Source organism: Ahaetulla prasina, chromosome 9 (genome assembly GCF_028640845.1).
Source record: "Ahaetulla prasina isolate Xishuangbanna chromosome 9, ASM2864084v1, whole genome shotgun sequence".
In the NCBI taxonomy this organism is placed as follows: Eukaryota; Metazoa; Chordata; class Lepidosauria; order Squamata; family Colubridae; genus Ahaetulla; species Ahaetulla prasina.
This window is the reverse complement of record NC_080547.1, coordinates 20,527,572-20,542,809: the sequence shown is the minus strand read 5'-3', so window position 1 is coordinate 20,542,809 and position 15,238 is coordinate 20,527,572. Positions and strand designations below refer to the sequence as shown.

Below are 15,238 nucleotides of genomic sequence, written 5' to 3'. Positions count from 1 at the left end.
CCTTATGATTTTCCAGGAGTCACAGCCACTGCTGCCTTCTTGTTTCCCACAACACTAATGATCTAATAATGTATAACAATTTCTGAACAGGAAGCAAAATAATATGATCCACAGAAGACCATCAAGTCAGAACTAGTATCATCAAATCAAGAACTGGAACTATTTGCAGGACATTGTATTCTGTGATTTTTCTCCAGTTATTTTCTTCTGTTCTGCAGTCTGTAGGTAACACAATATCCACTACCCAGACTTTTTGGTCTTTTTTAAATCAACAATTGTTAATTTGAGGGGGTGCTTGCCTAGAAATGCAAACAGAACTGTGGCAAAGAAACCAAAGATAGTACTTATAATTGAATCCGAAAGTAACCGGAGTACCACTTGAACAGCATTAGCATTGGCAAAATCGCCATCAGTCAATTGCATAAGGCAGCTTTACTTGAAACAGCTTACATCCTGCCTCAGTTCCTTGGGAAGGACTTGATAGATGGATAATACCAAATCTAGTCTAAACAATTATCTATTATGGTTAGTTGCACAGTCAGCCAGATATTTAGACTGGATTTGGACTTAGTCGACTCATTAGTCTGTTGAGTGCAGTGGTGAAATCCAATTTTTTTTATTACCGGTTCTGTGGGCGTGACCTGGTGGGCATGGCAGGGGAAGGATACTGCAAAATCTCCATTTCCTACCCACTCTGGGGCCAGCCAGAGGTGGTATTTGCTGGTTCTCCGAACTCCTCAAAATTTCCGCTACCGGTTCTCCAGAACCTGTCAGAACCTGCTGGATTTCATCCCTATTTCCACTCAACAGAAGGCGAGTGTGAACATGCATCCTTGCATTATCCTGACATCTGAAGCAGTTCAATGGACTTCTTCGATTCATTTCCTATCTACCCCACAATCATGGCTAAATGGAGCCTCTCTCTCCATTCAACCTCAATCAACATCCTACTTTCTGTTCTTCACCTACACCTACTGCTTCTACAACCCACAGATACACTTCATAGCTCAGAACTAAAACGACTAACCACTTCCTCTTGCATATAGCTCCTAAATTTATCTTCCACCTTCCCCAGAGGCACCACATACGTGCACACACACTCACAAAAAATTATCAGCCATATATATATATTTATTGGTTTTTATTGGTTTTAAATATTCTGCCAACGTTAAATTTTCCTTTTAATCTGGTTTTAATTTGTATTAATTGTCTTACTTTGGCTGTGAACCATCCTGAGTCCTTTGGGAGAAGGGCGGTATAGAAATTTAAACTATCTATCTATCTATCTATCTATCTATCTATCTATCTATCTATCTATCTATCTATCTATCTATCTATCTATCTATCTACCTACCTACCTACCTACCTACCTACCTACCTACCTATCTATCTATCTATCTATCTATCTATCTATCTATCTATCTATCTATCTATCTATCTATCCCCTCTGCAAATTGAAAGAATTACATTCAGGTGTGGTCTCAAATGCAACTGTCTCACTGCTGCAATTTAAGGTACAAGCTTGAAAGAGATACATCTTAATTGTTAACCCTGGGATGCATGGCCTCTGCAAGGCATATATTTCAAGCTCCTTCTTTCATTCCATCAGCGGCATGAAGTTAACGATGCCCAGTCTTAATAGGCTTGTAAGCATCCCTAATGTGATGTGTTTGTAAATGCCAGGAATATGCAGAAAGTCAGAAAGTACAAGTGCTAGATTTGATCGTGTGGGACTGCAAATCTGTGGTTTGTGTGTTGTGAGAACCTAGTCACTGTCTTAGCATATTTATGAACCAAACTATCACAGTACATCAAAAAAGGGTGTTATTTACTTGGGCTAAACGTACGTATGTAGATACACACCCAATGTATTTGTAACCTAGATTCGGCGAGGTGTTATTGTTACTGTCCTTGCCAATGAGAATGACACACGGGTCTTGAGACTAAATTGATTTTAAATCTAATAACAGTGGCAAGATTACTGATAGGACTGTATTGGAATTAAAAAGAATTACCTACAATAGAAGAATGGATATTGAAAGTTGCCAATTTGGCTGAAATGGCAAAAATCTCAGCCTTTTTGAAAGACAATACGCAAGAAAGATACTTAAAGGAATGGAAAAAATGGATTGACTATATTCAAAACAGATATCAGATGTAGAGATATCAGACTGCCTTTGAATGATTAGGATGTATTATTTCTGATTGTATTGGGGGAGGTTAGGATTTGATGAGAAATGCAGGAGTATAATTGATTTAGGAGGGAAAATTTTTAGCATATGTTTGTTTTATTTTTAACTATACCTTGTGTTTGTTCCGGGAAGTCGGGAGGGGGGAGAGGGGTAGAGAGGGAGGGGGGAAAGGGGGGGAAAAGCTTTTTTTTGTAAAAACTTTTTCAATTAAAAAAAAAGAATGACATGCGGGTCGTGGTTGTATAGCACACTGAACCCGGTGAACAATTTAGTCCATCTGTCTGTAGAATAAGACGAATCATAAACTAACCAAAAAGCACGAAGATTGTAGAATATTCTGGATCCCCCTCTTTTCTAAAGAAATACTGAACAATTTTTTTAAGGAACCATTACTTAGCCGATTGCACAAATGCAAGTATGACTGAGCTAACTGAGTATGTTGTTTGAGTGAACACAGCCATGAGAAAAACCTGCTGCGGTCACCCACGTTTCTCCAGCATCTTACCTGTGTAACCAGCCAGGGCAGCAGCAGGAATGACCGGTTTGTCCTTGTTCATGTCAGTTCGGTCTCGAACATAGTCCTTGAAAGTGCCTTTGGGCTTGTGGTTGGGTAGAGGGACAGGGTAGTCCTCCGAATCAAAGCTATCATAGGAAGGGACGCGCTGGAGACTCTGGAAGGATGACTGGCTACTCCAGGACTGTGCCAGACGGTCACAACTGTCATAACTCTCTATACTCTCAAAAGAATCTTGGCCCCCGAGTTTACCTGCAAGGCAAGAAGAAAATGGAAGTTCAACAACAACCAGTGATTGAGATGCCTTCATGAGGAGGAAGAAAAAAAGCCCAGGCTACAAATAACCTGCCTGACTACCTCCAGATCCTCACCAACATTGACTTAAATATCATGTTTTAATGGGATACAAAGAAAAAGTCATTCTAAACCATTTTGACCATCCTTAATAACACATTGTTTTAGTTTAATTCATGTTGTTGCCTCAACTGCATCATTTCCCCCTTCTTTTTGGCAGCACAGCCACCAGCTTCAAGAGCTTAATGTAGTTCTCAGAAAAAAAGTTGCACAGTCCCCATATTTCTGTCCTGCAGCTCCACCATGAAGGCTTTTGTTGAAGCCTTACTGCTGAAAAGGATCCAGGCATGTGTATCTTCAGGTGTCGATCAGCCCTGAAGGGCTGTTGGCATGATGGGGTTAGAAGGGCACTATGCCATCTTGAGTGGTGTCCAAAACAGGTGTAAGGGAGAGGCTTAAGATGAAGCTGCCATGAAATGAGGATGGATCTCATATTCCCTTCTTTAGGCATTGTGTCCGTCTGACACTTGCACTTCTTGGTGTAAGCAGGAGTGGGATTCAGCCGGTTCGGAGCTACCAGTTCAGGTGAACCAGCAGCTCCCACGATCAGCTGGGCCTGCCTGCCTGTCCCTGAGCTATACTGACCTATATTTCCTTTGTTTGAAGCCCAGCTGATAGGCGCGGGATTGCCATGCCTCAGCTGTTTTACTTACCGGAGCTGCAGTAGAAGGTAAGTTTTAGAGCTGTTTGCGCTCAGTGAACCGGTTGTTACACCGGTTGAATCCCACCCACTGGGTGTAAGCAATATCACTTCATCTTTTGAAGAATTCATAGCAGGACCGTTGTGAAATCAGAGTTCACAGGGCTGAATCTATACCTTTAATTGCCTGAACATTGTCTCCATGCTTTGAACATTTGCATGACCTTTTCTCTGAAATATACTTTTTTTTCCTACCCAGTTAAGGATATTGCTAAATCTGAGAAGGGACAGAGTTCTTTATGACTTTCACTGGATCTTAAGGAGGGAAATAGCCTGGACTACAGCTCTGGAGTGGTGGTGGAACATAGTCTCGATCCCAGAGACAGTAAGTTTAAATAGTTTGGTTGGGAGAAAGAGGGTCAAGTTTGCTCCTCCATAGAAGTTTTCAGAGTATATCTCTAATGATGCAAGTAGCTTGCTGTAGTTGGGGAGGCTTTCTGCTTCTAGGTGAGGAACATTAAAGGAAACTTCTTAGAGGTAGCTTTGTGTGTCTGTTTCTTGGTTTTTGGAGCTTGATAGGAGCAGAGACTTTACAAGCAAGGCAAAGATTATCAGCCAAAAGTAGTTCGATCTCACATTCAATCTGTAGTTCAAGCTCCAATTTCTCCATCTAACAGCAACATGTCGCAAGGAGAAGGAATGACGTCTTCATACAGATTACCGAGTTAGATGGAGAAACCACCTGACCTGCTATAAGGAAACCACCAAGCATACAGATTACCACTTGTGCTATCTCATCAAAAAACTTCACCAAATGTGACAAGTATTCATTCTCTCTCTCTCTCTCTCTCTCCCTCCCTCCCTCCCTCCCTCCCTCCCTCCCTCCCTCCCTCTCTCTCTCTCTCTCTCTCTCTCTCTATATATATATATATATATATATATATATATATATACACACACTTTCTCTATATATATGTAAAACACTCTTTATATATATATAAAACACTTTCAGATTTCAGCTGCAAATGTAGGGCTCTCTGTTACAAAAAAGGAACGGTTGTGCATTGTTGCTTCTTCTTCCTCATGATCATTAGATGTTACCTTAGTCCTGGCAAGCATGAGGGCTGTTTATTCTTGGCTTCTTAAGAGATCAGTTCGCCAGAAGTCCAATATGTCAACTCAGGCAACTCTGCCCAGTATTAATCACTCTTACTTCAGCTAAAAATATGAATTCCTACCAAAGCACACAGGTTCAAAAGTGAACAAACAAAACAAAACAAATAAGGTCTTACACAGCTTTTTCTCTGGAATTCCACTCTATGGCTATTGCTCAACCATTTCAGATTTACTGACAACCTTAAGAGCGAAGTAGGATCATTTGAGTTCAATAATTACCAAAACCAGTCCGAAAACAGCTGCTGGGATTGTGTAAGACCCAAGGGGGAAACTAAATTCATTGGCAGAGATGGTGGCAACGAAAGCCCACAGAATAACTCTCCGGGGTGGAGAGAAAGCTTTGAACTGGCATATTTGCCATGTTTTGATTTGACCTCCACATCCTCTCCAGTAGGTACCTCCCTAGTAAGTATATCTAGCAAGAATTTAGATAATGGCAGGAATCGCTTGCTTGAGATAAGCAAAGCATAGAGGTCTCTAAAGTCTAGAATTTGGAAGGTGTGTGTGATGCGCTTCTCTTATTGCAAAAGCCAATGCATGGCTTAAGAAAACAAACAACTCTCCAACAATTCTGTTGGTAGAATTTCTAGTTGAAAAATCTTGCGTAGGAAAAAGTGTCCATCAGTCAAAGGAGATATATCACTATTCGCCAAAATAGTGCTATTTATTTATTCATAAACCTGCAAAGTGATCCCAGAGGAGGGATAAATTTGTTAAACAAACAAACAAATCACATTATTTATTTAGTCGGTTGATGTGCCCAATGAGGGAGCTGTATCCTGTTAACCTTGGCTGATCTCAAAAGAGCTCAACAAGGTCAGTTAGACCAGGATAATACTTGGATGGGAAAACAAGGGTGTAGGCTACACTGGAAAATTAAAAAAATAAATCCTAGAAGGCAAACCACTTCCAAATAGTTGCCAAGAAAAGTATATGGAAGTTTCCAGAAATCGTTTAAACTTTTTCAAACATTTTTGATAGGTGAGCTTAGCTACTGTGGCTTAATTACAGTGTGATCTCAACTAACCGTAGCAACAGTCCAAAAACCTTGGTTAAATCATAGCTCTTAGTGATATAAAATCCCAGCCAGTAGAGTGTTTGGACAACAATATGGTTTGTTCATTGGTTTGTTGGTTTTTGTGCTTAAAAAAAAAAAAAAACAGACCAAAAGGCTGGGTTTTATGGGGAAAAAAAATAAAACCATCTCAACCATAGACATGGGTGTCAGAACTGAGACCAAGAACGAGGTCAAATTCAATTTATTATTGAATAAGAAAAGCTGACATAGGTCTGAGGTATATATTAAAGGTATGGTGGTGATGACAATGGATTTATAGGTATATGCATGTTTGAAACCAAAGTCATTCATCCCTATTTGCAAATAAGCCTGATGTCCCCATTTGAGTGAAGAGTTACAAGTTCCCCCATGAGTTTTGGCACAATGCAGTCCACCTTGACAGGGTGGCTATTATCTTATGGCCATTGCATGAAATTTCTTCAATTGCCAGTTCCAGATTCCTCAAGATGTCTAGGATGATGACTTCCAGAGTCAGTAGTTGGGGAAGACTAGGGTAGAACACATCCCCAGTAAGATCACTTAGGCATCCTATACCAAAATTACCCACCATTTAGAAAAAGCTACCAGCAATAGCAATAGCAATAGCACTTAAATTCATATACCACCCTGTAATGCTTTAAATGGGTGGTTCACAATGTCAGCATATTGCCTCTAACAATTTGGGTCCTCATGGACCTTGGAAGGATAGAAATCTGAAACAATAGCAATAGCACTTAGACTTATACACCGCTTCACAGTGCTTTACGGCCCTTTCTAACTGGTTTACAGAGTTAGCATATTGCCCCCAACAATCTGGGTCCTCATTTTACCGACCTCAAAAAGATGAAAAGCTGAGTCAACCTTGAGCCGGTGGGAACTGAACTCTGTCAGTCAGTCAGCAGAATTAGCCTGCAATACTGCATTCTAACCACTGTGCCACCATGGATCAAATTCCAGACCGTGGGCAGAGGTAGCCTACAATATTGCATTCTAACCACTGCAACACCAGGGCTGATTAAAGGCTCACCAGCAGAATGTAACCATGATCTGAAGAAGTTTTTTTGGCAGTACCAGGAATGGAACAGAAGCAACCACAATGGCCCAGATAGAGGGGCCTTTATTATCTATTTGTCTACACTACCTCGGCCGGCACGCCCCATGCACATGTTATCCGGTGTTACGACTTCCTGTTTGATGGTGAAGTAGTCTGTCTGCAAGGAGTCCATCTGCACTGGGTCGCGAAGAATGACTGATGGGTACTCATTCTCATATTTGAGAGACAGGAGCTCCTCAGAGCTGATTGGATGGAGAGTCTGGTAGGACTCTGTGATGAAGCTGGGCTCAGAAAACTCTGATGGAGGCACACACTGAGCATGCTCAATGCCATAACCTGCAAGGAGAAAAATGGCATGAAGTGGTGATCCAGGGTTTTAGGGACCTATGTGGGCACCTCAGCAGAAAAGGCCGCTGTCTAGGATTTGCCAAAGATTCTGCAACATTCCCTTTCTATTGGCTCAGATGTTACAGTCAGATGTAATTGGGAAGAAGTATACTAGGTCACACATTCCAATATTTGTTCTAAGTTAACAGAACACATTTTTAGATTTGTTTAAAGCTTAATATTCTACACACATTAATTTACCTTCTTGTAAGAGGGAGGGAGGGAGGGAGAGAGAGAGGAAGGGAGAGAGGGAGGGAGAGAGGGAGGGAAAGAAGGAAGAAAGGAAGGAAAGAAGTAAAGAAAGAGGAAGAGAGGGAGGGAGGAAGGGAAAGAAAGAAGGAAGGAGGGAAGGAAGGAAGGAAAAAAGAGGGAGGGAGGGAGGGAAAGAAGGAAGGAAGGAAGGAGGGAAGGAAGGAAGGAAGAAAAGAGAAAGAAAGAAAGAAAAAAGAGAAGAAAAAGAAAGAAAGAAAGAAAGAAAGAAGAAAAGAAAAGAAAAGAAAAGAAAAGAAAAGAAAAGAAAAGAAAAAAGAATTGGACTTACTAATGAAGTAGTCGGACGTATAGCGAGATTCTGGATAGGCAGCATTTATTCCATTTGCTGGATATGGCTTGATCTCTTCTATAGCAGATAAATGAAAGGGAATATCTCAATTATTCAACAACAATGCAACTAACAACAATATATATAGGTAGGTGAAGCTGAGAAACTGTGACTAATGCCAAGTCATCACACAATGTGGTGATGAACTTGTCAAAAAGGGCCCATGAAGAAAAATTTATGGAAATGCTATGTTGAACGTCGGAAGCGGTGATTACCAAGAAATCTGTTATGGAAATCCAACACGTGGACCATAAAGGCATGAATCACAGTGGAGTCCAGTGGTTCGCACGTAAGCATGGTTTTCCATGACATGAACATCTGTATTAAAATTGGTATATGATTTCCAAGACTTTTCCTATGTGACATCTAGTGTTTTAAACACCTTGAAGGTACCAACAGGTACCGATAGCAAACTGGTGTAATGCATATAGCTTGAGCACAATTCCCATCATCACCAACCAAAAGTGAAGCTGGCTAATGGAAGTTCAGCGCGAGAATTGTCCTTCTTATGCTCTATTAAACAAATGTTGTTGATACACTTACAATGATTTCCAGTTGTGTAATAGGATTTTCCCCTCAATTTTTTTATCAGACTAGGAAAGCTGTTTGTGGCTGGCAGCTACAGCTCATGAGTATGCTGTTTGGCACGGTCTAGTCATATTGCAAAATGGCTGAATATTTTTTTCATTGATTTCGGTTTAATTTGACATTGTTCAAAAAAATGTGAATAAGGAACACATCATGCTCCTATGCAGGAAATCATGTCATTGTTATTCAGTTGTTTGCTAACAAATTTCACAAGAAGAAAAAACGACATCTGCAGATTGGATGAGTTTCCTTTCTATTCCCTCATCTAAATCAGTGGTCTCCAATCTTGGCAATTTTAAGCCTGGTGGACTTCGACTCCCAGAATTACCCAGCCAGCTTTGCTGGGTGGGTAATTCTGGGAGTTAAAGTCCGCCAAGCTTAAAGTTACCAAGGTTGGAGACCAGTGGTAGGTTTCAAATTTTTTTAACTACCGGTTCTGTGGGTATGGCTTGGTGGCCATGGGATTGCTTGGTGAGCATGGCAGGGGAAGGATACTGTAAAATCTCCATTCCCTCCCTACTCCAGGGGAAGGTAACTGCAAAATCCCCATTTCCTCCCACTCAGCTGGGACTTGGAAGGCAGAGAATAGATGGGGGTGAGGCCACTCAGAATTTTTACTACTAGTTCTCCGAACTACTCAAAATTTCCCCTACCAGTTCTCCAAAACTGGTCAGAACCTGCTGAAACCCACCTCTGTTGGAGACCCCTGATCTAAATCATTTATAAAACTATTGAACAGTACCAAGCCTAAGACCGAACCTAGGGGTACCCCCAGTGGTAGGATTCAAATAATTTAACAACCAGTTCTCTGTCCTAATGATTTCTTCCAACAACCAGTTCACCAAACTGCTCAGAAAGTTAACAACCGGTTCTCCCGAAGTGGTGCGAACTGGCTGAATCCCACCACTGGGTACCCCGCTGCTTACTTCTGTCCACGTACTTTGTTAGCAAAATAAACAGAATAACAAAATTGTTATTCATCAAGAGGATCTTGAGGAATTGGAGGGATCTAGAAAAGCATCTTCAGGGGTCTACGTGGCCCACAAACTGTTCAACCACGGTAGGAAGCTCCTGTGCTCAATATCAGCCTGACCTGGCCAGATTGTATTGAGCAGCGTGTCCTAGCACCATAGCTTCAAAAATGTTTGCCAAAGCAAACATGAAGAATTGCATGGTCAAAGTAATCAAGATGGCCAGGGTCAAACCTTCTGTCTTGTCCTGATTACTTTTATGAGCAGGCTTCCCAATACATTTAGGTATTTCGAAACATTTCAGCCAGAGGTGAGTCACCTACCACAAGCTGTCTAACGAAGACAGAAAAGGCATCAGGCAAAGTCTTCTTCGCTGACATGTATTTCACAATACTCAAAATTAATCCCTTTCCATTCCCCACCCCCTAAAATAAACCCTTGTTCCTGACAGTCAACAGTGCTCTCTCGTTGACTACAAAGTTGGTGCCTTCTTTAGAACTATAACCTGGTGTGCTCCCTTCCCTGTGGTTATCTGTGGGGGGTGGGTGGGTTTGGCAGATCTGTCCAGGAGGAGGGAAAAGGGCCCAAAGCTCCCACAACTCAGCTCACACAAGTCTTAGTTTTGTTTAATTAAGTTAGAAAAAGAACAAGTTAAAGAAACAATGATAGCATGGGGAAAAAAACATTGGACATACAATAGAGCTAGATAAATGGCAGCAATTATGGGACGGAAATTTATAAGTTAACAAGGTCTACTGCATGCAAGGAGAATTTGTACAAGATGTTTTATAGATGGCATCTGTCACTTGAAAGACTGGCAAAAATGTTTAAAGATAAATCAATGAAATGTTGAAAATGCCATCAGATACCGGGATCGTATTACCGTACGTCGTGGATGTATGTAGAAGCAAAAAAATACTGGGCAAGAATTTGTATGTGGTTGGAAAAAATGACGCAGCAGCATATTGACTTAAAACCTGAGATATTCTTGTTGGAGATTTTACCAGGGAATTATAGTAAAGAAACGGTATAGTTGATTATTCATGTAATAACTGCAGCTAGAATTGTGTTTGCACAGAATTGGAAAGGTGAAGAGACTCCTGCAGATGAAAAAGTGATTAAGAAAATATTGGAATGTGCAGAAATGAACAAATTAACACTTGCAATTAGAGGGAAGGAAGAACCGGATTATTATTATATGTGGGATTTATTTTATCAATGGTTAGAGAATAAATATGAAAGTCATGTATAGTAAAGTTAAATAAGTTAAGAAGAGAAATGTTATGTTAACAGATATGCTAACTATTAAGTATTAATATTAAACTAAGAGTAGATATAAATAATGAATATGGTGGTAAGCCTTTAACTGTTATGACACAAAAAAAATTGTACCCAGATACACACTGTTTAATGAATGATGGAATGTTTTGTATTAAAAGAAAATATTTTTTTAAAAAGTCTTAGTTTTGTTTAGACCTCTTCCCCAACCCCCCTAACAGAAGGGGAGATCAAAACTAGGTTCTTTTTGAAAGGATGTACACTATTTTCTGGCTGGCTTCTTTCCGGAATCAGCAACAATAAATAGGATCCTCACTTCGTTCCCCGGTGGGTCGAAACTAGTCAGTCCATGTGAGAATATAGGACTGCAAGATGACTAAGGAGGAGGAAGAGCTTCTTTTAAACTTAATACCTTCATGGAAATATATATAAATATAAGATAGTTTTTAGTTAAAGTTTTGGGGATTTTGAGAAGAGACCACAGAGTCAGGTAGTGAATTCCAGGCATTAACAACTCTATTACTGAAGTCATATTTTCCGCTCCAATCTTGACTGCAGAAAATATGACTTCAGTAATAGAGTTGTTAATGCCTAGAATGCACTACCTGACTCTGTGGTCTCTTCCCAAAATCCCCAAAGCTTTAATCAAAAACTATCTACTATTGACCTCACCCCATTCCTAAGAGGTCTGTAAGGGGCGTGCATAAGAGCACCAGCATGCCTACCGTTCCTGTCCTAATGTTCCCTTTGACTGTATCCAATTCGTATAGTTTTTCTTTTTTTATACTTATATATATTTATGCATATATATCGTATAGTTATTTCATGCTTACGCTTACATATACTATTGTGACAAATAAATAAATAAATAAATAAATAAATAAATAAATAAATAAATAAATAAATAAATAAATAAATAAATAAATAAAATAAAATAAAATAAAATTTACCCAACGGTCTTGTTTTATACCTGGAGTGTCCAACCTTGGCAACTTTAAGAACAGCTGGCTGGGAAATTTTGGTAGTTGAAGTCCACAAGTCTTAAAATTGCCGAGGCAATTTTCATCTCACTAGACATGACTTCTCCTTCAAGATGGCACCACAGATGGCTACCTCGGTGAAATGCTCTCTTCCTACCCTCAAAACAATGCTATAGAGCACTGCACACCAGAAGAACAGAACAGAACAGAACAGAACAGAATAGAATAGATTTTTTTACTGGCCAAGTGTGATTGGACACACAAGGAATTTGTCTTGGTGCATATGCTCTCAGTGTACATAAAAGAAAAGATATGTTCATCAAGAATTCTAAGGTACAACTCTTAATGATAGTCATAGGGTACAAATAAGTAATCATGAAACAATATCAATATAAATCGTAAGGATACAAGCAACAAAGTTACAGTCATACAGTCATCAGTGGAAGGAGATGGGCGATGGGAACGATGAGAAGATTAATAGTAGTGCAGATTTAGTAAATAGACAACTAGACAAAAGAACAGTTTTTCCTGAATGCCATCACTCTGCTAAACAAATAATCCCCTCAACACTGGCAAACTTTCACTAAGGCTGCATTACTATTACTATTAGTCTTCTCATCATTCCCATCACCCACCTCCTCCCACTTATGACTGTATGACTGTAACTTTGTTGCTTGTATCCTTACAATTTATATTGATATAGATTTTTTCCTAATATGATTTGATTGCTTATTTGTACCCTATGACTATCATTAAGTGTTGTACCTTATGATTCTTCATGAACGTATCTTTTCTGTTATGTATACTGAGAGCACATGCACCAAGACAAATTCTTGTGTGTCCAATCACACTTGGCCAATAAAGAATTCTATTCTATTCTATTCTATTCTATTCTATTCTATTCTATTCTATTCTATTCTATTCTATTCTATTCTATTCTATTCTATTCTATTCTTTCCAGTTTTACAAATAGAAATGGAAAGTGAACACCGTTTTTCAACCCATTGTAAAAACCAGTCAAAACTAGCTGTTTTGAAGGTACCTAGCAAATGTACGATTTTCTGGACCTCAGTAAATGGACTTTGCATACAACAAACCAAATTCCATTACAATTTATGTAAGGACATATTTGTACAAATGATTTAACTGTCACTATTTCCCTAATGTCAGTATGCAAAATTCTGTTAGTTGCATAATGATACAGATAATATATCGCCACAACGATGTGCTTGTTCTATTCCTCAGACTATGGGGAATAATCAATACGGTCTTCCTCCAAATAATCCATTAAAACAAAGTTTTGTTGCATATGTTTCCAGGTCCTTGTTTAGCAAAGAGTCCTTATTTTCTAGAACTCAACTTAATCAACTTTTGCCAATATCTCCAGCTTAAAAAAAAAAACACACCGGCTAATTTGGGTGTTGTTTTCATGCCCATCCATCTCATCAACTAAATTTTTTTCTTAGAATGTTGTTCAATTCTAAGGAATCCTTCACTTATTCCCATGCAGGTAAGCAATAAAAACGAGTAGCAAAGCAGCAACATGCATTGCCTTGCATTGAGCAATAGCACTTAGTCTTATATACCACTTCACAGTGCTTTTACAGCCCTCTCTAAGTGGTTTACAGAGTCAGCCTATTGCCCCCAACGATCTGGGTCCTCATTTTACCCACCTCGGAAGGATGGAAGGCTGAGTCAGCCTTGAGCCTGGTGAGAATCAAACTGCCAAATTGCAGGCAGCCAGCAGGCAGCAGAAGTAGCCTGCAGTACTGCATTCTAACCACTGCGCCACCAGGAAGGAGAATGAGAAAGGGAATAAGAGAGGAGGGAGGGAGGTGAAGGAAGGAAGAAAGGGAGGGAGGGAGGAACAGCAATAGCACTTGGACTTATATACCGCTTTACAGTGCTTTATAGCCCTCTCTAAGTGGCTTACAGAGTCCGCCTATTGCCCCCAACAATCTGGGTCATCGTTTTACCCACTTTGGAAGGATGGAAGGCTGAGTCAACCTTGAACCAGTGAGATTTGAACTGTCGAACTACAGTTAGCAGTCAGCTGAATTAGCCTGCAGTACTGCATTCTAACCACTGCGCCACCAGGAAGGAGAATGAGAAAGGGAATAAGAGAGGAGGGAGGGAGGGGAAGGAAGGAAGGGAGGGAGGGAGGGAGGAACAGCAATAGCACTTGGACTTATATACCGCTTTACAGTGCTTTATAGCCCTCTCTAAGTGGCTTACAGAGTCCGCCTATTGCCCCCAACAATCTGGGTCATCGTTTTACCCACTTTGGAAGGATGGAAGGCTGAGTCAACCTTGAACCAGTGAGATTTGAACTGTCGAACTACAGTTAGCAGTCAGCTGAATTAGCCTGCAGTACTGCATTCTAACCACTGCGCCACCAGGAAGGAGAATGAGAAAGGGAATAAGAGAGGAGGGAGGGAGGGGAAGGAAGGAAGGGAGGGAGGGAGGGAGGAACAGCAATAGCACTTGGACTTATATACCGCTTTACAGTGCTTTATAGCCCTCTCTAAGTGGCTTACAGAGTCTGCCTATTGCTCCCAACAATCTGGGTCTTCGTTTTACTGACGAGGTTGACTTACTATTTGGGGACATCAGCTAATGTACTCCAGTTCAATTTAGTAATCTCTACCTTTATTGATTCTTAAAACAATTTCAATCTAAGGAATTTTTCCCATCCCACCAGAAGTTACCTGGGATTTTGGTAAACCAAATCACTAAACCCTAGATTCCTGGTATATCATTTGCATTAGGAATGCCATGATGATGGCAGTGTACACAGCACAACAAAACACACAGAAACCTAACTTTCTATGCTCTGGGTGTAGCTTGTTCAGTTACTCAACTCTCACTCCGAAACTTGTTGGAAATGAAGAAGAAGAAAAGAGCTGCAACTATAGGCCACCTACAAGAGAAATGAGAGACTGCCCATCCAAGCATGGTGGCGTGTTTAACTTTAGAAAGCCACAGAAGATGGCAACATCCCCTACCTTTTTAGTGGATTTCATGGAACAGACAAAACTGTCCCAGCCCACACTTGTCTCCTAAAATGGAATGATAAACACCTGCCTCTACCTATTACAGAAGCCTCCAAAACGGTTTGCAAACATCTTAGTGGGTGCCTTTTATTTACAATTGGTTTCACCTTATTATTCAAGACTGAATGCCAGTCTGTTCCTTATTAAAGCTTATCCAGGGTAGTCCAGGAATAGTTGATGCTTTCCCATTATTTTTGGAAAAAGGAGGTGTCAGAAACACAGCTTTGCCCTTATAAACTGTGTGTAGCCTGGCAGTGAACTTGGTTCCTTAGCATCTTTTGCCCACAGGCTCCAAGGAGAATACGATTTCGCAGTTATTTGGCAAAGAACTGAATGCTGGTGAACTATACACAGGCTGGAAAATCCCACCCATTGAAGCATGGCACAGAAACA

At 40.3% G+C, this 15,238-nt stretch overlaps 1 protein-coding gene across 3 annotated transcripts in view; it reads right to left on the bottom strand.

Annotated features, from left to right (window-relative positions):
* The window catches only part of ETS1 (ETS proto-oncogene 1, transcription factor), a 170,828-nt gene that overhangs the window by 27,561 nt on the left and 128,029 nt on the right, over positions 1-15,238 (bottom strand). For 2 of the 3 annotated variants that reach the window (XM_058194986.1, XM_058194987.1), the window contains 3 exons: positions 7,916-7,993; positions 7,075-7,323; positions 2,698-2,958 (listed from right to left, as the gene is read on the bottom strand). In XM_058194986.1, coding sequence (XP_058050969.1) covers positions 2,698-2,958; positions 7,075-7,323; positions 7,916-7,993 — 588 coding nt within the window. The remainder of the gene's footprint in view (positions 1-2,697; positions 2,959-7,074; positions 7,324-7,915; positions 7,994-15,238) is intronic. The other variant, XM_058194988.1, reaches the window with a different exon arrangement.